Source organism: Rhinopithecus bieti, unplaced genomic scaffold (assembly GCF_001698545.2).
Source record: "Rhinopithecus bieti isolate Rb0 unplaced genomic scaffold, ASM169854v2 scaffold_6380, whole genome shotgun sequence".
NCBI lineage: Eukaryota > Metazoa > Chordata > Mammalia > Primates > Cercopithecidae > Rhinopithecus > Rhinopithecus bieti.
In genome coordinates this window covers 5,418,964-5,443,571 of record NW_016806642.1, presented here as the reverse complement: position 1 = coordinate 5,443,571, position 24,608 = coordinate 5,418,964, and the positions used below count along the sequence as shown (strand labels likewise).

The 24,608-nt window shown below is 39.8% G+C and overlaps 1 protein-coding gene across 2 annotated transcripts in view; it reads left to right on the top strand.

Moving 5' to 3' along the window:
• Nucleotides 1-24,608, top strand: part of ROR1 (receptor tyrosine kinase like orphan receptor 1) — a 418,261-nt gene that overhangs the window by 214,908 nt on the left and 178,745 nt on the right. For both annotated transcript variants that reach the window (XM_017877197.1, XM_017877198.1), the window contains exon 2: nucleotides 23,290-23,361. In XM_017877197.1, the coding sequence (XP_017732686.1) occupies nucleotides 23,290-23,361 (72 nt within the window). The remainder of the gene's footprint in view (nucleotides 1-23,289; nucleotides 23,362-24,608) is intronic.

Genomic DNA, 24,608 nt, shown 5'->3' with positions numbered 1-24,608 from the left:
CTTGTTCACTGCCAGGCACTGAGCAAAGCATTGGCTGACTAGATAGTTCTTGCTCTTGGGTTGCTGAAAGTCTAGGTCGAAAAAAATTTAGAAATATGCAGATAAACTTGAAAAACAGTATAGAGGAGTGCGTGACTAGGTTCCGCATAGCACAAAGAAGGGAATGATGTCTGCTTAGAAGAATCAAAGACCATAAGCAAGAGGAGACAATTTGCCTTCTCTCTACTTCCCTTTTAAAAATTCATTTACGTCTTTCTATATTTATCTCATTCCTATAGTCAATAAACACTTACTCAATACAAACTGTATTCCTTTCACTGAGATTGCAATAGCGTATAAAGGAGATATAATTCCTGTTTTCACTTTGACATAAAGGACGAATAGAGAGGAAGGGAAGAGGAATGAAAATGGGCATCCCGAGAAGGAGAATCATGGATTGAAAGGGCAGGTATGTTTGGAATGGTGAGCTGTAATGTAGCATGGCTGGAATTATGGGAAATGAGGTTTTAAAGTATGCTCTGCTGAGGACTTCAAATTTTATTATATGTGCAGGAGTTGCCCAGCGAAGGTTCTAACCAAGGGGTTCTTAGAACAGTGTCATCAGGCTGGGCATGGTGGCTCACACCTGTAATCCCAACACTTTGGGAGGTGGAGGTGAGAGGATCCCTTGAGCCCAGGAGTTCAAGATCAGCGTGGGCAACATGGTGGAGACCCTCTCTACCCAGAAAAAAATTTTTTAGTTAGCTAGACTTGGTGGTGTGGACCTGTGGTCCCAACTACTCTGGAGGCTAAGGCAGGAGGATCACTTGAGCCCAGGAGGTCATGGCTGCAATAAGCCGTATTCGACTCACTCCAGCCTGGGTGACAGAGTGAGACACTGTCTCAAAAAAAAAAAAAAGAAAGAAGTGTGACCATATGATGGGGGATTGTGGCATGGAAGGTGGGCAGCAGCAGAGAACCAAACCTACAACATCTAATAAATGACATGTACTTTTCGACTTCAGATTTAGGTCTTAAATTTTGGGTTTTTTGCCTCAGTTACCCAGAATCTATCAATGGCTCTTCTGTTGTTTCTGCCTCTGCTTTTTCCCCTTGAATGCTGTCACACAGATACAGGAAATCAGAGCCTACAGAAACCAGTAGAGGCTGCCTGACCCTAGGAATGGGCTAATAGATGACTCAGCCATAGTTTTGCTGCAGAATTATGTTAGTGGAATTTATTAATGCCTGAATTGCATTCCATGTTATACTGGTACTTAACCCGTATCTTGAGGATTAAATGAGATAAAGAGTGTGAAATTTTCATGCCTGCCCCATAAGTACTAAATAAACAGCAATTGTTTTTAACCCATGCTTATTCCACTCTGTCATACTGCCTGCCAACTTAATGCACTTGGTCTTTTTTCAAGGTATATGTGCTCTCAGCTTATCTTCACTGAACTGTTAGCTCGTCAACTGTGGGGTCTGGGAATGTTAATCTTTGTATCATAGTGACTTTTAAGTTAGATTATTTAAACATGTCATTCTAATCGTAATGCAGAGACACACACATGCTTTCAGAGAGCAGCAAAAATTCAATTTTAATTTATCATTGCATTGAAGCTGGAAGAAAACCTGAGGGTAGTGTTCCCAGAAGTTTTAACGAGAACAACATTTTCCTTGCATTATCAATGTTCCTCAGTCCCCAGTTGGCTGGAGCAACTACCTCTGGCTTCAGTTAGCTATTTACATTCCTCTATTTTTATATAAATTGTGCTATATTAGCATATATTTCACACTGTGACCTAGTGTTTCCCAGATCCTTTAAGCCAGGCTATTTGTACATTAGTCAATGTCAACGGAAGTAAAATAGCAAATTGAGTACAGACTATAGCCCTGCTGCATTGCCCACTCTGTCATGCTGAAATGGATTCCTTGTTCTAAGAAGATTTGCTGTGAAATACAGTCTATTTACATTAAGAAGACCTCTGTATATTTAAGGCATAATTGTTTCAGGGTCTTCATTAATTCTTGAACTGCAAGACCTAGATTTTCTTTGCTTGTATCTTTTCTATAACAATGGAAGTCAGGGGTTTCCAAAAAAATAACAAATTTTTCCTCATTAAAATGGAACTGGAAATAGTTTTCTGATAATGTGCTTTACAAACAATGAGAGAATCTGATTGTAAATCAACTCCAGGACCCAGCTGTCTCAGGGTCCAGGCTGGGAAGCTCCAAGATAAAAGGTAGTCTGTATTTTTATGGAAAAATAAAACAATTTTTTACTTCTGTAATTGATGAAGTGCTTATCTTGTCATACAATTTTAAAGTTGGAAGAGATCTCAGAATTCATTTAATCCAGCCTTTCTTGGAAAATAACTTCTTCCTCGGTATCTCTGACATGTGGACATCTAGTCTCTTCTTGAACACTTTTAGCCATGGGCAACTCACTCCTTTTTCAAAAAAAATTGTGGTTAAACATACGTAACATAAAATTACTGTTTAACCATTTTATGTGTACAGTTCAGTTGCATTAAGTACATTTTGCATTGTTGCATAATCATTACCACCATCCAATGCCAGAAATTTTTCATCTCCTCCAACTAGAACTCTGACCCATTAAACACTAACTCTTGATTCCACCCCACCCCTGCCTCTGCCCCCTGGCAACCATCATTCTACTTTCTGTCCATATGATTTTGACTACTCTACGTACCACATTTAAGTGGAATCATATAGTATTTGTCCTTTGTGACTGGCCTATTTCAGTTATCATAATGTTGTCAAGATTCATCCATGTTGGAGCATGTGCTAGAATTTTCTTCATTTTTAAGGTTGAATAATGTTACATTGTATACACATGCACATTGTGTTTATCCATTCATCTGTCAATATCCATTTGGGTTGTTTCTACCTTTTGGCTGTTGTAAATGCTGCCATGAGCATGGATGTGCATATTTGAGTCCCTACTTTCAATTCTTTTGTGTATGTATACCCAAAAGCAATTCCAGACGTGGAGTTCCTGGATTACATGGTAATTTTATTTTCAATTTTTTGTGGAACTGCCATATTGTTTTCCACAGTGGCTATACCATTTTGCATTCCTATGAGCAGTGCATAAGCATTCCAGTTTCTCCACATTTTTGCCAACACTTGTCATTTTCTGTTTTTTGTTTTGTTTTTTTTTGTTTGTTTGTTTGTTTTTAAACTCCTTTTAAGCAGTATAATAGAGTTGTAAAGGGCATGGACTTTGGCTTTGAAACCTGGCTCAACCACATACTAGGTGTGGGAATTTGAACAAATTATTTATTCTCTCTGAGCCTGAGGTTTGTTTTTTTGTTTTGTTTTGTTTTGTTTTGTAAAATGTGGGTAATGGATAATATTAGTTTTAAAATTATGTGGATGAAATGAGAAAATTCATGTAAAATACTTAGTTCAGTGTCTGAAAATAGGAGGCTATCAGTGAATATTTGCTCTTGTTTTTTTGGCGGTCATTGATTAGTCCATTAAATGTAGGGCTACTCTGATGTTAGACTGACTTCTTCATTTTGAATTAAAACCTACTTTGGTCTAACTCCTGTGGCTTATGTAACAGTTGCCTTTAATTCATCAGTCCTGACTCTGCTCTTTACAATGTCACATGAGAAATAATATCCCCCTTCCACATGTCACCTGTCTGATGTTTGAAGGCAGCTATCAGTTATTCACTAGTCTTCTCTTGCTTTGGTCAAACACTCTGGTTTCCTTCAATTGTTTCTTAAATGATGTGGTTTCTAGATCTCTCATCATGTATATCAATCAATTCTGGACTGCAGTCTAGTAAAATAGGATAACTGGAAATCACACCATCTTTCTCCTTCTTTTGGCTTTCCTGCCAAACAGTGATGGCCACATGAAAGATCAGATGCATGGATATGGGTCTCTCAATCAGTTCAACACATTGAGCCCTTGGCCATGCTTCCATCCCTTACTCAACCTCTCTCCTTCCTCATTGCTCAGAGTGCTTGATGTCTGAAGCACTTGCTTTCATTGAGTTTAGGATCAATAATAATTTCAAATTTTTTCCATTTTGTTTTTTTCTCTCCTGTTAGCTCCTTAAGAGAGACCAGGGACTACCTGTTCCCATATACCTTCCTCATGGTCCCACTAGCAGTCAGCAGGCATGAAAGCTGTACTTTTGAAATAAAATTCAGTTTCACTCTGAGACATGGAGCTGTGTCTTCTGACACAATCACAAAAACCACAGAGGACATTGGCTAGAGTATGAGCCTTTTCTGTTGTTGAAGTGAATACCTAAAGACTTGCCCAGGAAGAGAAAGCTAGAGTGGGAGAGTGTTTTGGCTGGAACGCCAAGGAGCACTTTGAACTTGGGTCTTCAGACATGAAAGTGTAGGGAGGGCTTCACTCCACCCCACCCTGTCCATTCATTGACTCTTCAATGCCAAGCAAAATTATCAGTTTCTAAATTTGCCCTTAGGAGGGTGAATAGAGTGCCTTGGAAATACCAGTGCTGTTTCTGAAAGTTCCCAAGCAGTTGAAAGAATTCTGGATGTTTCTGATTTACATGCCTAACTCATCTAAATGTCTTTTCTTTATGAGCGTGTTGACATCCAAGAAGACTTTTCAGTTTTATTACGAACCTTTTACCTTTAAAACAAAATCCCAAACCTCTATTCCTGAGAAGGGAAGTTGTAATTTTGTCAAAGATAAAATATTTGAATGGTGCTCTGTCCCAGCTCCTCCACTGTGTGTTTGAAAACCTAGTTCCTCATGTATTATCCTCCCAGGCACATGTTATGTGTTTACATTTAAAAAAGGTAAAAGCCAGATTCTCTTCCTTTCTTTAAAAATAGAAAAAAAAAAGTGAAGGAGAGGGAAGAGTAACTTATTTCTTGGCGTTTTAATACAGTACCCAGAATCCTTCTAATATAAGGCACTCTTATAGTTGAAAGGCATATTAAAACTATGTGTAAATGAAAACCCTGTCTTTTAAAATCATTTATTTATTAGACTGGAGTGCAGTGGTGCCGTAACAGCTCACTATAACCTTGAACTCCTGGGTTCAAGTGATCCTCCTGCCTCAGGCTCCTGAGTAGCTTGGACCACAGGTGCATGCCACCATGCCAGGGTTTGTTTTTGTTTTGTTTTGTTAGCTTTTTTGTAGAGTCAGGGTCTTACTATGCTGTCTAAGCTGGTCTTGAACTCCTGGCCACAAAAGATCCTCCTGACTTGGCCTTCCCAAAGTTCTACGATTACAGACTGAGCCACCGCACCCAGCCTAAAAGCCCTATCTTTAGTAAAGGACTGGTAGATTTACTTAGGATGCACATGCATGAGCTTTAAGTTTTGTGACTTCTATATTAACCACTCAGAACATGACAAGCTGTAAAAATATTATAGATCACAGCCATTTTTCAGATATTTGGGGGTTGCCAGATTGCTGATATGCAGATCTTATTTTGCAAAGTCAAGGCAAAGTGGTCCCTTCTTAGTTTGCCTGTTTGCCATATATGCATTTGGAATGATGTCACACTGGCTGGTGAGGCCCCAACAAAGGCATTACTTGGTGGTATAGAAAAATAACCATTTTCCAGGGAAAGACAGAAAGAGGCAGGTCTTCTTCACCCATATGGGCCCATTGTCTTCCAGGTCTAATGTGGGCTGTGTTTGGTCTATCTGTGTGGCAGATTTCACTTTTCTTACATTAATTATTTGTGATCTGCCACCTGGGGAAGTTGGAAAACATCAGGGGTTAATGCTGTTGAGTTTCTTTAAGGAGAAAAAAGTAAGGCCTCGAGGTGTCTTTGCAACAAAGAAGGTAGCTATTAACCTTTAAGGGTGTTGTAGAAGCCAGTATACCATCACTAATATGGTTGTCATGAAATGCAATGACCCTTCTCTTTTCTGTCACCTGTCTCGCTTGACTAACTCTACCACTCACATTTCATGACTCAGTGTGGAGAACATGATGTGACGATGGGAAAGGAGAATGTAAACACCTGTAGTAATGTCTGTCTAGTGTGACCAAAATCCCTGACCTTATATTTTAACACTATAACTTTTGGGAAGAATTTCTTTTGATATGTGTTTCTATTTTATGAACTTAAAAACAACCCACAACCCTTGTATATGTCAGAGTCTGTTAGTGCTGTGTGATACATTAAATAGCAGAGAATGGAACAAATATCTGTGGAATAGGTTAATTATTATTATTATTTTATTCATTTATTTATTTATTTATTTATTTGAGATAGAGTCTTACTCTGTCACCAGGCGGGAGTACAGTGGTGCAATCTTGACTCACTGCAACCTCCGACTCCCTGGTTCAAATGATTCTCCTGCCTCAGCCTCCTGAGTAGCTGGGATTACAGGTGCATGCCACCATGCCCAGTTAATTTTTGTATTTTTAGTAGAGACGGAGTTTCACCTTGTTGGCCAGGATGGTCTTGAACTCCTGACCTCGTGATCCGCCCGCCTAGGCCTCTCAAAGTGCTGTGATTACAGGTGTGAGCCACTGTGTCAGGCCAGGCTAATTATTTAATGCAGACTTCTGCTCAGGGTATTTGTGTTTAAAGAGATGGACTGTATAGACACATTGTAGTAAAAGGCTTGGGTTACTGGTAGTTTAAACAGAAGCCACTGATGAACAGGGGAAGAACTATTGGTTCAAATTCAATTTGGCATCTTTTTAGGAGTGACATTTGGCACATTACCCTCTAATCCTTGGTTTTGTCATCACTAAAATGGAGATAATAACACATCAGCAAATGTTTGTGAAAATGTATAAATGTTCTTTGCAAACTATCATGGATAGATAATATGTTGTTAGTGTGACTGCTCTGCTAACGAGTGTAGACTTTGCTGAAGTTCTCCTCCTCTTCTTCCTGCTCATTACCGTCACAACTACCCCTTATGAATTTGTGAGCCATTAGGGTAGATTCTGCATCTCTTAACTCAGGTCTTTTTCTGCCTGCCAGTCAGAGTCAGCAAATATTAGATACCTAATAAGTGCCCAACATGAAGGATATAAAGATCAGTATTCAAAATATACAAGTGGACATGCAGTGATACCTAAGCGACTGTTTATAGTTCCCCAAATTAATATGGCTCCCTGGGGCAGAAAAACCTTTTGTCTACGTAGCTAATGTGTACTCATCCTTAAAACTCAGCTCAAAGGTCAGTATCCCTTGGCAACCTTAGATGTTCATTTGTTACCCTCCTACCTGCTCTTATGAGGTGCTCTTTCTATGGAGTTCCATAAAACCCCAGGCATACCTCATGAGAAACACTTGTCATTTGAAAGAGGAATCTTTGAGAACTGAACTCTTTTAATAAAAATTCTCCTATTTTGCATGTGGTATAAAATTTTAAGAGTGCAAAAGGATGTACAGTAAAACATCCTTCTTGCCCCTGACTTGCAACCACCAGTTCCCCTTTTCTGGTGTAGACACTGTTCCCAATTTTGGGGCATCTCTTTTATAGATATTTTATAAAGATGTATATTTATACATGTAAGAATATGCATACACAGCATACATAATTCATATTATACATTCCATATATATCTGTGTATAAGAACACACAAGCACATTTTTGTTTTTGCATAAATTATATTGTGGTATACACACTATGAGTACTTTGCTTTTATTTTTAAACCTAATGATTTATTTTGGTGATTGTTCCAAATACAGTGCATACAGTTTCCTTGTGTTTTATAACAGCTGCATTGTATTTCATTGTGAATTTTGAATAGCCATATTCATTTAGATAGTCTGCTATTGCTGGACAAGTAGGTTGTTTCCAATCTTTTTATATTATAGACAATACTGCCATGAAAATGTTGTAACAATATCATTCCACATCTGTTTGAGGGCATCTGTCAGATTAAATTCCTAGAAGTGGAATTGGTGTTCACACAGTTACTAACATTTTAAATTTTCATAGATATTGTCAAGTTGTGCCAATTTGTGCTGCTTTTGATATAAGGGTTCCTGACTGTTCATATCCCTTTCAATATAGTGAGTTATCAAACTCTTCATATTTCCAATCTGATTGGGGAGAAATAACATCTCATTGAAGTTTTAAATAACATTTTTATATTATCAGTGAGGTTATCATGTTTCATATGTTTGAAGACCACTTATATTTCCATATCTGTAAATTGTGCACTCATATCCTTTGTCCACTTATCTATTTCCTCCTTGGATTCTTTTTCTTACTGATTGGTAGGAAATTTTGCTTACTATATTGTAGCCCTTTGCCTTTTGAGCTGCAATAATTTTGTCTCCCTAGTTTGACATATGTCTTTTGATATTAATAGCCCATTTATGCCTAAGTGGCAATTTTTTGAATTTTTGCAATCAGACCTTGGCAGGGACCTTGAGCAGTAGGATATCAATAACTCTCACGTGCTTAGCTTACAATAATGGAACATGAGGCATAAATGGTTAATACAGTCAAATTTCTTACCTTTTTAAAAGCTTTTAGATTTTGTGTCAAACTTTGAAAAGGTCTTTACACTACAAGGACCTTGAAGCAGCAGGTCAGAAAAAATGGAGACAATGGAGGCGGCTTGTGGGGAAAGGCCCAAAGAAGAGGGGTCCTCCTAGTGGAATAGCTCACAGTGTGGGAGAGCTATGAACTCAAGGGAGAGGTAGTAAAATGAAACTCATCGCATTGCTTCTCTCTCCCAAGTGCTTCCACCAGCCACAGCAAATTCCCCCAAATACCTCGGTCATCCCTGACTGAAAATGGATGCCCACATTCCATATGGGAAAAGTATACACCACCTCTGAGCATCCTCTTATCAGCCAGAGATCAAGTTGCCCATCTCAGAAGGAGATACACAGGAGCAGACAGGATGCCTCATCCATCAAGGGCACGGTAGCTTTGGTCGTTCCTGTTCATTGCAGTTGACTGGAAAGGCCTCTTGAAATGCTGATAGCTCTGGGAGGAGGGAGAGCCCTCCCTTTCCACATATGAGCAGATCTTTGGCAAATTCAAAGGATGGTCTTGCATTTTTGTGAAAGTTCCCATGCCTAGGTTGTTTGTAAAAGCTGCAGGTGGAACGCCATTTCATTTTGGATGTAGATATCGACACCTGGCAACCAAGTCGAACTGTTTCCATCAGATCTAAAAGCCAAAACAGTCTTGGCAGATTGATGGCTAATGAAAAGGAGTTGCAAAATTAATTACATGGAAAATTATTTTTTTCTAATAAGATAATGAAAAAATACGTATTGGATTAGGGAATGACTTGAATCACCAAGCTTCAATAGCAGTTGTTATTAGCTGAACTCTGTACTTTTGGATGTGAGAATATCATTCTTCCCAGATCATTATTTGAAAGAGACCTATACTTTTGCCCCTCTCGACTTTAATTAAATGAGCTGCCCACACAGGACCCTGTCAGACTAAGATGACTCACTCTAGTAGGCAGTTCTCCGTAGCGCTTCACAGCAATGAAAGTAAGTTCCTCACTCCATTTGTCTTTTGCCTTTAGTTTTTCAAACTTATTTCTGAATGCATAAGGATTTTTGAAATCTTGTCAGTTTATTTAGTGGAAGACTATGGGCTTTGCAATCAGGAAGACTGGATTTCAAATCCTGGCTTTGTTAATCTATGGCTTTAGATGAATTCTTAACCTCATTGAGCCTTAGAGTTCTCATCTGTAAATGGACATGTATTACCCATAAATAATTCTGTATAGTAAATTACTCCAGAATGCAGTATCTTAAAACAATGAGCATTTATTTAGCTCAAGAATAAATGAGCTATTATTTGTTATTATAGCTATTATCAAAAAAGATTAGTTAGGCAGTTCTCTGATCTGGACTGAGCCAAGGTGATCTCGGCACATCGTATTAGCCAAAGCAAGTCTAGATTCAATGGTACAGAAATACACTCCATCTCTTCATTGGAGGAGATACAAAAAGATGTGGTTACAGGGAGGAATGAATTGTGGGCATTTTACAGTCTACTACACTACCTTATAGGAATAAATGTGATGACATAGGGAGCATGCAGCTATCATATCACCTATGCATTCAGAAAACATCTATTGAATACCTACTATGAGTTCGGTGCAACATTGATACTGTTAGTAATGTAGAAGAAAGTAAAATCTCATCCCCAGCCTCAAGAAGCATACAATCTTATTAAAAAGATGTACCCCCAAAGAAATTATAGATCACCTTACAAAGTGCAAAGTCTCTTAAGAGTGGAACAGATAAAATACTGTGGGGTTTCAGAAGAGGGAGAAATTAAACTAAGAGGCTCTGAGAAGAGATTCTGTTCCCAACTTATGCTCTGCTAATGTTTTCCTCAATTTAACTTTAATTCTTGATCTCCCTAGGCTATCAGTAATGACATGGTGCAGGAAACCCAGTCCAGACGGGTGAAACATTTTAAACTGGTGCAATTTTAGGTGAATTAAGTATTTGAATATTGCCAGCCATCCAGATTCTACACGCTCAAGCTAATATGGCTGCAGCAAAACCATCTTACTATCTTGCAGGATAGTAGTAATCCTCCTAAATTTACCTCTCTGATTGAGATAATTTCCACTAATCCAGGAGTCCCTCAATCCCATTAACTTAACTACTTGATTTCCAGGAATAGCCAGAAGGTACAAATTACACTTTCAATATACTTTTCTGAAAATAGTTCTTTTTTTTCCCCCTTTCACGCCTCACAGTTTGGAGCTTTGAAATAATTGAATTAACAGTGTGCTAGAGGGGTTACACAAAACAAAACTGGGAAAGGGGCTTTACCAGCAGTGCAGTAGAGAGCCTGAATGGAGCCAGGATTGGGTGAGGAGAGATCATGGCTATGTTCTGGCAGTTGGTGACATGTCAGGGGACCTTAGGCAAGTTCTCTGCCCGAGTCTGGGTTTCTTCAAGTCCAACCCAGGGTATGATTATCTCAGGCCTTGATCCTTTGCATGTGGAGTCATGAGCTAATGTCTGTTCTGTGTACAAACTTTCTTGAAAGGAAAAGTGCTACCTAAATACAAGGTACTTGTATTACTGTAAGGTGCTTGGAATCTTAATAGGTTTCTCAACTGCAGCCAAAGTGGGCTTCTCTTTGTGAATGCTTTAAGTGGTTGAGAATCAGGGCTGAAAAAGGGTTCGTTTCTCTCCCCATCTATGTCTAGAGTAGGATGGCTGCACATTTTTAGGGCTTGCCCAATTTGCCCATTTAATGGAGGGCTCCACAGACATCACAGCCATTGAAATCCTATGTAAAATAGAGAATGGCTAAGACAATACTACCCTGCTTTTTGCAGGAAAATAATTTTCTATGTAAAAGTATAGTTGTCTAATTCAGTAGTCAACCAATTAAGAGAACCTTCAAGTTAGACATAAATATTTGGCTTTGAAAGACGTTCAAGAGGTACCAGTTTTGTTGCTGGTTAATATTCATTGAGCTGTCTCAATGTTGAGGTTGCTGCCCATATTGAAATTTTATGATAAAAACAAAAGTAACATTTTAGTTGGCTAACTCCCTTTCCCCTAGACTCTTAAATTACATTAAAGTTCTCAGTTCATTTAAAGCTTTTTGTGTTTTTCAGTTATTTTTACAGACATATTATCTGGGTTTCCCTACCCTGGTGATTTGCAGAGGATCAGTGCTAGGCTGCAGGTTATATAAGACTCACCTGGGGAGATTCAATAGTTTAGAGGCAGGGGTTCAAAAATCAGCATTTTTTAAAACATGCTCCCCAGCTGAGTTTGGGAATCACTGCATTAAACACCCTTCAGGCTGTATCTATGGTTAGTTTCTGTATCTATGATTAGTTTTTTTTTTTTTTTTTTAAAGTCTTGACCCAATTGTGACAGCTGCTACTTTGCTAAAAGTTTACCATTTGCTGGATACTGAAGTCATCTCTAAGTATTATCCTAGTTAAGCCTCATAGCAGTCCTGCAAGGTCATTACTATTATGCCCATTTTATGAATGAGGAACTGAGGCTTAGAGGTATGAAGTAATTTTAAGCTGGTGTGTAACAGAGCTGGGATTTGTGTTTGAACAACACAAAGTTGACATCTTTCATCCTTGTGCTGAACTGCCTCCCATCTAACCTATTCTGGGATCATTTAGTAGTCAGGCAGGACACAATGAAAGCATGAGACATGACCCTCCCTCTCAAGAAGGTTACTGTCTGAGAAGAATGAAAGGAAGAACATACTCACTGGTGGCCAAAGGAACATAAAATTAAGTGGAAAATTGTAAAGTAGAAAATTAGGATAATTCTAGGGTTTTTTGTTTTTTGTTTTTTCATCTTTTCAATAGTAAACTAAATATCATTGAATTAGGAGGTTTATTTTCTTTCCTGTTAAATTGCATGGTTGTTTTGCTGTGATTTGAGCATAGCGTGAATCAGAAGCATCCTTCTGTTTGAGATCCCGACATGAAAAATATTTTTATTGATATTAGTGTTATAATCTTTCAAGGAGATGGAATTTGTGCATCAACATATTCTGTTTTACATATTCTATTTTGTCATTCGTCTCTAATCACACAGGTTGGAGCAGAAATAATTTAACCTGTACCTAGTACCACGTTGAATGGACAATTATTTTATCTTTTGCAGGGGCTAAGTGTAAATTAGAAAGACAAAAGGAACCGAAAGTTTAGAACGTCTTAGACAAGTACGTTAGGCTAACCCTCCATTCCCAGCAGATATTTATGTTGCTAGGGAGATAAAAGCAAAAAAGACTCAGTTTTGATTGAAGAATCAATTTAGGAGGTTGATATGGTTTGACTCTGTGTCCCCACCCAAATCTCATCTTGAATTGTACTCTCATAATTCCCATGTGTTGAGGGACCCAGTGGGAGATAACTGAATCATGGGGATGGTTTCCCCCATACTGTTCTTGTGGTAGTGACTAAGTCTCAGGAGAGCTGATGGTTTTATAAGGGATTTCCGCTTTTGCTTCTCTCTCAGCCTCTCTTGCCAAAGCCATGTAAGAAGTACCTTTTGCCTTCCTCCATGATTGTGAGGCCTCCCCAGCCATGTGGAATTGTGAGTCCATTAAACCTATTTTTCTTCCCAGTCTCGGGTATGTCTTTATCAGCAGCATGAAAACAGACTAATACAGAAATACAGATATATATATGGCCAAGGCCAAATCACTAAAACTGAGGGAGGCATTCCCTGTTTCCAATAGAAGGCTCCTTTGAGTATCCAAGTTTGCAGGCAAAGACAGGTATGTGATTATGACAGGTGAAGATGTACCCACTGTAGACCATCTTTTCTATGAAGATCAGAGTCTTTCTTGGGGAGGTGATATCCTCACCAGGTCTCAGCTCACTGTTTACTTGTGGTGGAAAATTCTGTTTTATTCAAAGGAGGAAATTAGATTATCCAGGATCCCATGTCTATCTAAATATCTGGTTTGCCATAAGCCACGCAAGGCTCATCACCAAAATCTTTGGTTAGGACAAGATCCTCCAGGACTGTGCTAAGCCGTTTGTCCTTCCCAGGTCCCTATCACAGCATTTGTCATACTATACTTTAAGTTTTCGTTTACTTCTCTGTGTTCCTACCAGAAAATAAGCTCCATGAAGTAAAGAACTGTCTTGATTTTGTTCACCATTATATCCCAGCACCTGGCTAGCACTTAGGTAATCTGGAATGGAATAGGTGCTCAATAAATATTTGTTAGATGGATGGATGGATGGATGGATGGATGGATGGATGGATAGATAAATCAATGAACAAATGAATGAATTTAATATCATTAAACTCCAAATGAGCATAAGGAGTTGTGTAGCTTCTTGTGGCCATATAGTTTTCCAAACTGTTTGCTAATATACTATGGCTTTAGGAAACACCCAGTATAACTTCATTCCCATTGTATATAGGACTTAACCAAGACTTCGTTTGTTTTTCAAGAGTCAAGAACAAACTCTCAGGCTGTCATGGAATTGCAGCTGTGAAAGCATTTTCCTTGTGTCTGTTGTTTCTTTTGAGTGGCATGTGACTTCAAATTGGCCAGAGACAGTTAGTAGGTAATAGACTTTTATTATAAAATGGATTATAGAATATGAAATGAAAATGTACGTGGGCCATACAAAGGGGGAAATGAAATGGCAAACTCCATAAGACAAAGACAGATGACACACAGAAGGATGAGTAAGAAGAAAAAATTGCCTGGAGGCACTTTTCAGGGGAAGCATGTGTAAGGAACGGCAGTCAAGTGGAAATAGGAAAAAAAAGAATAAAATTTGTTGATGTCATTAGAAACCTGAGGTGTCCACAGCTACTGAAAGGAAGTGAAATGGAACCTCTGTAGGGAGCTGAGACCAGTTTCTGAGTGAACCATTCTTCAGTATGCTTCCTCCCTTTTATACTCTGTCTTTGCCAGCTTCTTCTGAGGCCAGAAATAAACCAATTCTTTTATTGTACTAAGCATCCATTGAATCCCCAGTGGCACCATGGATGAATGAGGGAGTGTTAACTTTGGGTTCACTCATTTGGACTTCTCCCTGGGGAAGAGCAAGATATGAACCATTTTGAAATTTCCTTTAGGACTTTCCACTGTCCCTGAGGAGATCCTGCCTCCTTAGTAACTAGTTGGGATGTTTCTTGTCTTTAACAAACAAACAAGCAAATAACAACAAAAGAACTAGAAGGCCCTGGATTGGAAAAAGTTGCCTTGGCTGTAGTGGAGTGAGACCATTATTGAATTATTTGCACTTCCTCCAATGTGCCATGGTCTTTCTAATACCTAGGTCTCCTCTTAACCCAGAACAATCTTTCAAAGGACCACCCTCCCGTCCTTTGGGATTCCTCCTCCCCAAACGGGAATATGTATTCTTCCTAAGTGATGTCTTAGAACCCTGTGCCTACCTCTGTTGTACCTTTTATCACATATTTACTTTTAGAGCCAAGCCTTATTTAAAAATATTAAACACATTTCCCAATGTATTTGCTTATTATTGCTTCTTACGTACAACTCCTTCCTTCTAAATGCAGTTTCCTTTTTACAGGAATAAATAATTTAGCATGGAAGTCTATGCATGGGTTCATGACAGCTTTATTTGTAACAGCCAGAAAATGGAAACCACCAAATGTTTGCAGCGAATGGTTAAACAAAGTGTGGCATGTCCATACCACACAGCAATAAAAACAAACAAATGATTGATACATGCAACAAAGTAGATGAATCTTAAGGGCATTATGCTGAGTGAAAGAAGCCAGTTTTTAAAAGGTCATATACTAAATGAGTCTGTTTATACAACATTCCTGAAACAACAAAATTACAGCAGTGGAGAACAGATTAGGGGTTGCCAGTGTCAGGAATGGTTGGGAGGAGGGGGATGGGTAGGACTGCAAAGGGGTTGCATGCGGGAAATCTTTGTGGTGACAAAGTTGTTTTATCTTGACTGTGGTAGTGGTTACTCGAATCTACACTTGCAATGAAATGGCAGAACTATATACACATATTTTAACAATGTCAAACTCCTGGCTTTGACATTATACCATAATTCTGTGAGCTGTTAACTATTGGGAGAAACTGGGTGAAGGGTATGCAGAATCTCTGTGGTCTTTACACAGCCTTTTGATGTCTTATGGAGACGTTTCCCCCAACCCCACCCAAGTCCTGAGTGGACTTTCAAGAGTCCTAGCAGCTTCTCTGGACTGTTAGGAGAAGTATTTCCAGGCCCTTCCCATGGTAAGGCAGGTCTCCCAGGCTCTAGTAAAGGCTTTACGCAGGAAGCTCAGATTTCGCTCTGGCCTAGGGCTACATCTTGGATTATTAAATGAACATTAAAACTGCAGCCCCTAGACCACAGGGCCCATATTCATAGACACCTTCAGCATCGGCTTCCACTTTCTATTATCCTTTTTGGCACCAAGAATTTCCTTTTCTTTCCATCTCAGCTATGCATCATTTATTGCCTTGTGACGTTTTATTCAGTACTCTTCATGTTTTTAGCCTCGTTGTGGTAGGGGGGTGGCTAGGGGATGGGGAGGCTGTTTCTGTCAGGTCTTATTGTTAACCCCATCACACTGTTTATAATTGCCTGTTTGTGGTCATGTACTCCTCTCCCACCAGACTGTAAGGTTTTAGAAGGTGTTAGGGACCAGTTCAGCCTTTTTTTTTTTTTGAGATGGAGTCTTGCTCTGTTACCAGGCTGGAGTACAGTGGCACGATCTTGGCTCACTGCAACCTCTGACTCCCTGGTTCAAGCGATTCTTCTGCTTCAGCCTCTGGAGTAGCTGGGATTACAGGCATGTGCCACCACACCCAGCTAATTTTTGTATTTTTAGTAGAGATGGGGTTTCACCGTGTTGGCCAGGATGATCTTGATCTCTTGACCTTGTGATCCTAGCCTCCTAAAGTGCTGGGATTACAGGCGTGAGCCATCGCGCCTGGCTTGGTTCGAGCTTTTTCATCCGAGTTCTTACACATAGAAAGTGCCAATACATATGCATATATAATGAATGAACGAGTGAATCTCTATAGTTCTGTGGAAGAGAGCCCAAGTATGATAGTTTTAAAGTGAGATAGTTTTCAAGAATACAGACTATTTTTATTCACTTTAAAGATGTGTGTCATTGTGGTGCTTTTTGTAGCATAGTTTCTTTACATACAAGAACTGCATGTGATCTATAAGATGAATTTAACAGATTTAGAAAAGAGAACAGTATCTCCAAAGAGAAAATTAAAAAAGGCATTTAATTGTAATTCAATAAATATTTCATCTCCTGCCTTTATGTGCTCTGCCATCCTTTGGGGGTTTTAGAATTGGTGAAACAAGCATTGATCATTGAGGAGCTTGCCCTCTGGTATTGGTTTTCCAGCTATGTACTGCAGAGCTTAGCGTTCCACAGGGGACCTCTGGGGCTGAAGGGGGTTTAAGCCAGGGTGCAAGTGGTTATGTCTTTCAGCTCCTTCCCCCATCCCCCATATGGCACAGTTGAAGATACTCCGACTCTGCTCTCAGTCTTCTGGATTTGATGACGATCCCCCTCCCTACCCCGACAAACTGATAGGGCAGCTGCCTTCATATCTCTGCCTCAGATTCATCAATCATGAAATGAAGGTAATAAACGTACCTACCTTTTAGACTGTTGAAGGTTGAGAAGATCTCTGAGCACAAGCAGAGTCTTTTGGACTTTGACAAAACCTAGGCACCTTTTCCTTCCTTTTTTTTTTCTTTTTTTTCCCCTGCAGATCTCACCATATAAAAATACAAATAATAGCACAAATTTTGCTATATTATGAATTTTTCTTCAACAAAGTAGTGGATTCATGACATATATAATAATTATGCTGATTACAAAGTCATTACATGGTTAAAAAATGATTTCATACTGCGATATAGGTAGTGTGACTGTAACTGAGCAGGGGTTTAAGGTTGCAGGATTGTGCCATCTTCTTTCTTTGTGACTATATTGATAATTGTATTTAGAGATTACATCAGAAATCCAAATTGGAGGTCACTGAGGACTAGAAGATCCTTGTAGACATTGAGCATAGTACTTTCCAGTCCTGACTATCCTGTAAAGAATGAAGAAAACTCCAGATTTTCTCTCTCCTCAGTAAGTCAGCTGAATCCCTAGCGTGGAGAGGCCCCCTCCTTCAGGACCCCAGATGTGGGGCAATTGTGAGCATAGGGCTAGAGCATGGCTCAGGCTGACTGACCTCCTTCCACTACTGGGGAATGTAGCCTGCCTGTCCTTTTAAGTTACAGCAGACTCTTACTTTTTCAATAGGCACCTTTGGTTAAGGCAATTTACCTGGCTATGGGCTTCTCCACTGAGGCACTATGGAGAGGAAAGAAACAGGGCTAACAGCCTTCACCAAACAACGTCTAAAGTAACACTGAGAACCAACAGTCTTAAAGCCATCAACATCTTTGATTCTTTTCCCGCCACCCTCCAAATGATCACAAGTGGAGGCCTTCTTTTACCATAGGAAGAAAGTGTGCCCCTTCTATGTGACTGACCCTGGCTGCTTGGAAATTCCTTGAGTGTCTCTCAAAGGTCGGCCTCTGAGGATACATACCACATCTTATGGCTATACACAGCAGAACATGGAGCTCAGTGAGAAGTCAGCATGTATTTCCTTTTGAGCCACCTCTAAAGTCTGGCTCTATCTTAGAACTTCTGTGATTTTGGCGAAGCCACTTCCCTACCAGGGGCCTCACTTGCTTCATCTGAAAAGTGAGGAGATTGTATGACATAATGTTTTTTAAAAATTTAAAACATTGGAGCATTTTCCCCAGTGCCTGTAAACACAACAATATATAAAATAGATAAAAGTAGAGTTGTTCCTTCTGAAGGAGGGTCTAGAGCCTGTACTCTTGTCCTCTGGAACCCCAGATCCTCTTATGTTCCTCTATAAATAGCTCCAAAACATCCTGTGGCTCCAAAGAATATAATTTGATAAATATGTCCTGGGCCTTGAGGGCCCACCCAGTTACAACATTCTAAGACTCAGTGAGTGGTCAAGAAAGGCGCTGGGGTAGCCACTTGCTTCTCTTGCATTCAGCCTTTGCAGCTACTGGACTGGCCGCTGGTTTTGTGAGTTTGTGCATGCCTGTGCAACCTCACGCATCACTGAATCGGGGATACAGGATGTGGCATGGCTGGGAGCTTCTTGGAAGGGCTTCCACATCCTGTGAACGTTGGGTCTCTACCTGCCAACTGCTGAGATGAACCAGTAATCCTTTCAGAGAGCACAGGCTTTTATCAATGAGGAGGATTCAAGGCTTATTTTTTCCTTCCTTCCAAATAACACTCCCACTGTTGAGGCTTAAATACCAAAACCTTATGGTTTGCAGAATCAGTGCCAAAAAGTCAATCCTCCGAGAAACTGCAAAGATAATAGCTCCTATTGATCAAATCGGGAGAATAGCTTTTGAGGTTTGCCCTCCTAAAAGAGGTCGAGAAAGATAAGGGCTGGAGTTTTCTAAAACATGCTTGGTTTGCTCAAATTGGATAAAACCATATAAAAACACTTATGTTCTTAGAGAACTGGTGACCAATTCAGGAAAATCTCACGAAATGAAAAGATTGGCTTGGATCAGTGAGGCATGTGAAATGCAGTGTCTTTCTAAGAGCATGGTAAATGTGTTATTTCAAATACAGACAGTGACTTATTAGTTAACCAAGTACATCCATGCAGAGGATGGCCACTATCTGCCTTACTAGACAAAGGAGAGGTATGAAAGCCCTTGAGTCTCTATGCTGGACACTGTACAGGAGCCTTTTGGTCCTTTATTTAATCATTACCTCAGTCCTTTGAGATGGCTTTTATTGCTCCCATTTTATGGATGAGAAAATAGAAGTTAAATGATGTTCAGTAAGTTTCTCATGATCACAAAATTAATAAGTGTCAGACAGTAGTATTAAAATCTAGGTGTGTATTTCCATTAAATATTCTACTGTCTTCTAAATGGCACATACACATTTGCTATTACCATAATGCTTTTGGTGAAGAGAGGCTGCCAGGCTGGTGGTAAATATAGTTGGAAATGTCTCATGCTTTTGCCAATGGTGAGGCAAATAGGAATCTGTCAGTGAGGTTCCTACAGGGCCAAAACTTGTGGCCATGTCTCTCTGAAGCCACTGGTGGTCATGGAATTGATGGAGTTCAAGCTGACATGTGCTTGATTTTTCTCAAACTTCAGTTTTCCTTTCAGTGAAGAAAAAAACTTATTAAACATCACTTCGTGAGGGGAGATTGTTAATATTCAACTTTCTATATAAAATAATCAGACTTTATTTTTTAAAATATGACCTTGGAAGATAATATTTTCAGGGAAGTTATTCATATTTTAAAATATTTTATCTGTTTTTATTATCATTTTATCTGAGAAGCTGAACACGTGGTTATCTAAAGGAATGGATCTTGAGGCAGAGAACAAAATTCTCTAGAATCAGCACAATCACTTCATGATCTTGTGAACTGAAATTATCTTTGCTACAGCCCAAGAACTGAGTGGTAATTAGTGTCCAGGGACACGTGGGGAACAATTTCACTGTTAGCAGTGCCAAGAATCTATTCATTTGTCATCAGTCCCAAATTATATTCAATCAGCAATTCAACTCAGCTTGGAAAAACCAAGTGACATATAGCTAACTGTCTATAAAATTAACACTGTAAAATGAAACCTATATTTCTGGCAATTTCACTGTGAACAGCAGTAAGATGAAGCTATGAAAATATTGCATGTAAATGCTGTCAAGGTTCCTCTTAATCCCACCACTTTCCAACCTAGGCTTCCTTCCCTGAAATGCCTCCTTGGCTGCCAGCCTTCTATTCCCAAGCTCCCTGAAGTCTGGGTGTTGGAGTGTTTGATGAGCCTTTTCATAGGTGAACCACAGCAGTCCATAATACTGCAAACAAGGGCTGTCATTATTGAAAGAGCCAAAGTGGGTGGCAGCAGCATGGGGTTCAGAGTGGAGCTGGGGTTGGAGTCATATGTGGAAGACCCTGAAATGTAGACAATTAGCTCTTCCTGGGGAAATCACCTGCATGAAATACCCATTCCCCAAACAAGGGGTTGATAACAGAAGCACTGCTTTCCATTGTGGCTTTGTATTAAGAATTTCTCCTACTTGAGTAAAATTTTCTTTTTGTTTTCATGTTTTGGAATTAAGATCCCTGCCATGATTTCTGGTCCCCTTAAAAGAGTCTATGCTATTTTTGGCTCAGGACGTTGGAGGAAACCAGGGCCATTGTAGGTGGGGAGGGTATGTGTGGTTCATCTACTTCTTTCTCACCTGTTTCTAGGACTGGGAAAGAGGTAAGCCAAGGAGGTCTGCACAAACCAAACAATCCTTTTGTCTCTGCTGTGGCAGGGAGATAAACTAGAAGTACACCTTTGCAAGGTCTCAGTGGGTCAACATCCTGTTCTTGTTCAAGCTTAGTCAGTGACGATGACATGTGGCCATTTGGCAGACAGTTACCATCAGTAAATATGGAAATACAAAAAATGTGCTTATCTCTGTGAAAAGGTGAGGCCAGAGGTAAGGTGGAAAAAAAAAGCCAGGTTTCACAGGCTTGACTACTTGTCAGCATGGGCTGCCAGAAGGTGTGGAGTGCTAGAGTCAACGAGACCTGGGTTTGAATTGCAATTCTTCCACTTAATAAAGTTCATCCTGCATTCTGTCTCAGATCCATTTTTAGTGGCTACCTAGAGCACTGTGCTTAAAGGACTCTATGACAGATCCCAGGCTTAACAGGCAAACAGAGCCATGATTGATTAAAGATGCCTACACTGGATTGAAGCGGGAGGGACTGACAGCTTGTATGCCTTATATCTAATGACCCTGGGTCCTCCAAGGTCCTGTCTAGTCCTAATATTCTCTAATAATGTTCGGAGTGTGTGCGTTTGTGTGTGTGTGCGTGTGTGTGTGCGTGTGTGTGTGTGTAGACATAGCCTAAGGGAAGGTTAGGATAACCCCATTACAATATATTAATAGCATGGCTTAAATTTAAAAAAAAAAAGAACAACAACAAACATTATTTGTATATTACAGTCTATTATTTAAGAGTTTTAACAGCCCGTAAGTACTTCTAACAGTCCGTAAGTACTTCATAGTGTATTATGTCCTTTAGATTATTGATTTGTGTGTTTGCTTTAATTCATGATGGCTTTGAAAATTATCTTTTAAGTTATTTACCGCAAATGACTCTCTATATTCAAATACTTAGCTTTCATTTGTCTTGACCTAAAGTTCCAATGTAGAGAAATGAATTTCTCTGTTCACAGAAATGCTACCAATTCCAAACACAACCAGTGAAGTTAGTTACAGGAGCAATGTTGTTCTTCCATAAGAAGGCTATTAAATTTATTAGTCTAAGACTGGTCTTTCAACAAGAAAAGGAGTTTATGTTTGATTATGTGTGGTCATTTCTGCAGATTTGTTTTCTTGTTAATGCAGTATTTTAGGGCAAGGTGTATTTTGCCCTTGTTCTTTTTTTTTTTTTTTTTTTGCAAGTTTCATTTTTATTTTAGATTCAGAGGGTACATGTGCAGGCTTGTTACAAGATTATATTGCATGATCTTGAGGTTTGGGCTTCCACTGATCCCGTCACCCAGATATTAAACATACTACCCAATAGGTAGTTTTCCAACCCTTGTCCCACTCCCTCTGTCCTTTTGTAATTCCAGTGCCTATTGCTCCTATCTTTATATCCATGGTACCCAAGATTTTGCTCCCACTTATAAGTGAGAACACATGATATTTGGTTTTACGCTTCTGTGTTAATTCGCTTAGGCTAATGGCCTCCATCTGCATCCATGCTGCTACAAAGGACATGATTTCATTATTTTTATGGCTATATAGTATTCCATGGTATATATGTACCACATTCTCCTTATCCAGTCCCCGGTTGATGGGCACCTAGGTTGATTCCATGTCTTTGCTATTATGAAGAGTGCTGTGATGAACAGACGAGTGCAGGTGTCTTTTTGGTAGAATAATTTATTTTCCTTTGGGTATATACCTTGTGATGTGATTGCTGGACTGAATGTTAGTTCTATTTTTAGCTCATTGAGAAATCTCCAAACTGCTTTCCACAGTGGCGGAACTAATTTATATTCCCCCAACAATGTATTAGCATTCCGTTTTCTCTGCATCCTTGCCAGCATCTGTTATTTTTGGACTTTTGTTTTGTTTTGTTTTTTGTTTTTTGAGATGGAGTCTTGCTCTGTCAGACAGGCTGGATTGCAGTGGCACCTTCTCAGCTCACTGCAACCTCCAGCTCCCGGGTTCAAGCAATTCTTCTGCCTCAGCCTCCTGAGTAGCTGGGATTACAGGCACATGCCACCATGCAGGGCTAATTTTTGTACTTTTAGTAGAGACGGGGTTTCACCATGTGGGTCAGACTGGTCTCGAACTCCTGACCTTGTGATCCACCTGCCTTGGCCTCTCAAAGTGCTGGGTTTACAGGCATGAGCCACCACGCCCGGCCTGACTTTTTAAAAATAGCCATTCTGACTGGTATGAGATGGTATCTCATTGTGGTTTTGATTTGCATTTCTCTGATGGTAAGTGATGTTGAGAGGGTTAATGTAATATTTTACATTTTAATTTTCAAGCCAGTGTTTTGAAGTAAAAATCTTTAAATCTGGCCCATAGATTGTTCATTTGGATGGCATCTAAAATGCTGGCACCTCTACTGGCATCTAGAACCTCCATTCCAGTCTAATAAGCTATGGGATTGCCATGGTCTCTCTCCAAAGGCAGGCCCTTTGGAAATCTGTAATGCTTCGAACAGCCCATAAGTTACTATATTTAATATTGCCCTTGTCTTTCTCCCTTCCCTTCTTTTTCTTTTCAGAAACAGAGCTGTCAGTCAGTGCTGAATTAGTGCCTACCTCATCATGGAACATTTCAAGTGAACTCAACAAAGGTACACAGTGGGGGCACACAGGGGAGGTGAGGAAAGAGGTGGGAAACTCTGTTTTTAATCCTGGCATGACCTTCTTTGAAATCAACTGTTTTTCAGATCACTGCAAGGAGGTGGGGGCCAAATGAATCCCCAGCTTACTTTGTGATCACTTAACACTGAATTACTTGGGATTCTATTATTTCTGGAGGGTTTCTTTCCCCCCTCATTCCTTTCTCTTCTTCCTCTAAAATGTTCCACATGGTAAAAATGCTTCAAGATGTGAAATAGGGTTGTTTCTGACCTTTCTGACACTACATCTAGTGGATCTTATTTAGACGATTTGATTCAGCCCAAGCCAGGATTGATCAGAGCTGTTTGCTCGGTGACCTTTCATGATGAGCATTTGATGTGCTTGCAGGGTTCAGAACTGAGTATCTGGAATGTTTGTAATTGCCTGCGCATAAGGATGGCAGCTTCCTTTGTGCACGTGGGGAACAGGTTTCTGCTAGGAGATTGTTGTTTAGCATTAATTAAGCCCCACCATATGTTAAGCATTGGGTATTTTATAAAGACCCTATATCCTGGAGTGGTATATCAGGACACATTCAAAACCCCTGCAGTCTGGCTCAGTCTACCTTTCTAGCCTTAGTTATCTTTATTCCCCTTTATGCATTTCCAGCCAAGTTTCGATTTCTTATATGTCCTGTGCTTTTCTGCCTCTCTGCTTTCGTCTTTTCACCTAGATTGCCTTTCCTTCTTTGCCAATACTCATTCTCCTCCTTTTGCAAGGCAACAAATTACTTCTCCTTCAAGACCAAGCATAAAATTTACATTATCCAGTCTTGTCTAATCCCTCCAGCTGGAAGTGGCCTTTCCCTCTTTGAAACTCCCATAGCTCCCTTCTCTGTTCTTCTTTTCACATTTTCTACATGATATTATGATAATTTCTATACCTATCTCACCTCCCCACACCACCCCCCCGCCCCCACTTTTTTTTTTGAGACGGAGTATGGCTCTTTCGCCCAGGCCGGACTGCAGTGGCGCTATCTCTGCTCACTGCAAGCTCTGCCTCCTAGGTTCACGCCATTCTCCTGCCTCAGCCTCCCGAGTAGCTGGGACTACCGGTGCCTGCCACCGCACCTGGCTAATTTTTTATATTTTTAGTAGAGACGGGGTTTTACCATGTTAGCCAGGATGATCTCGATTTCCTGACCCCGTGATCTGCCCACCTTGGCCTCCCAAAGTGCTGGAATTTCAGGCATGAGCCA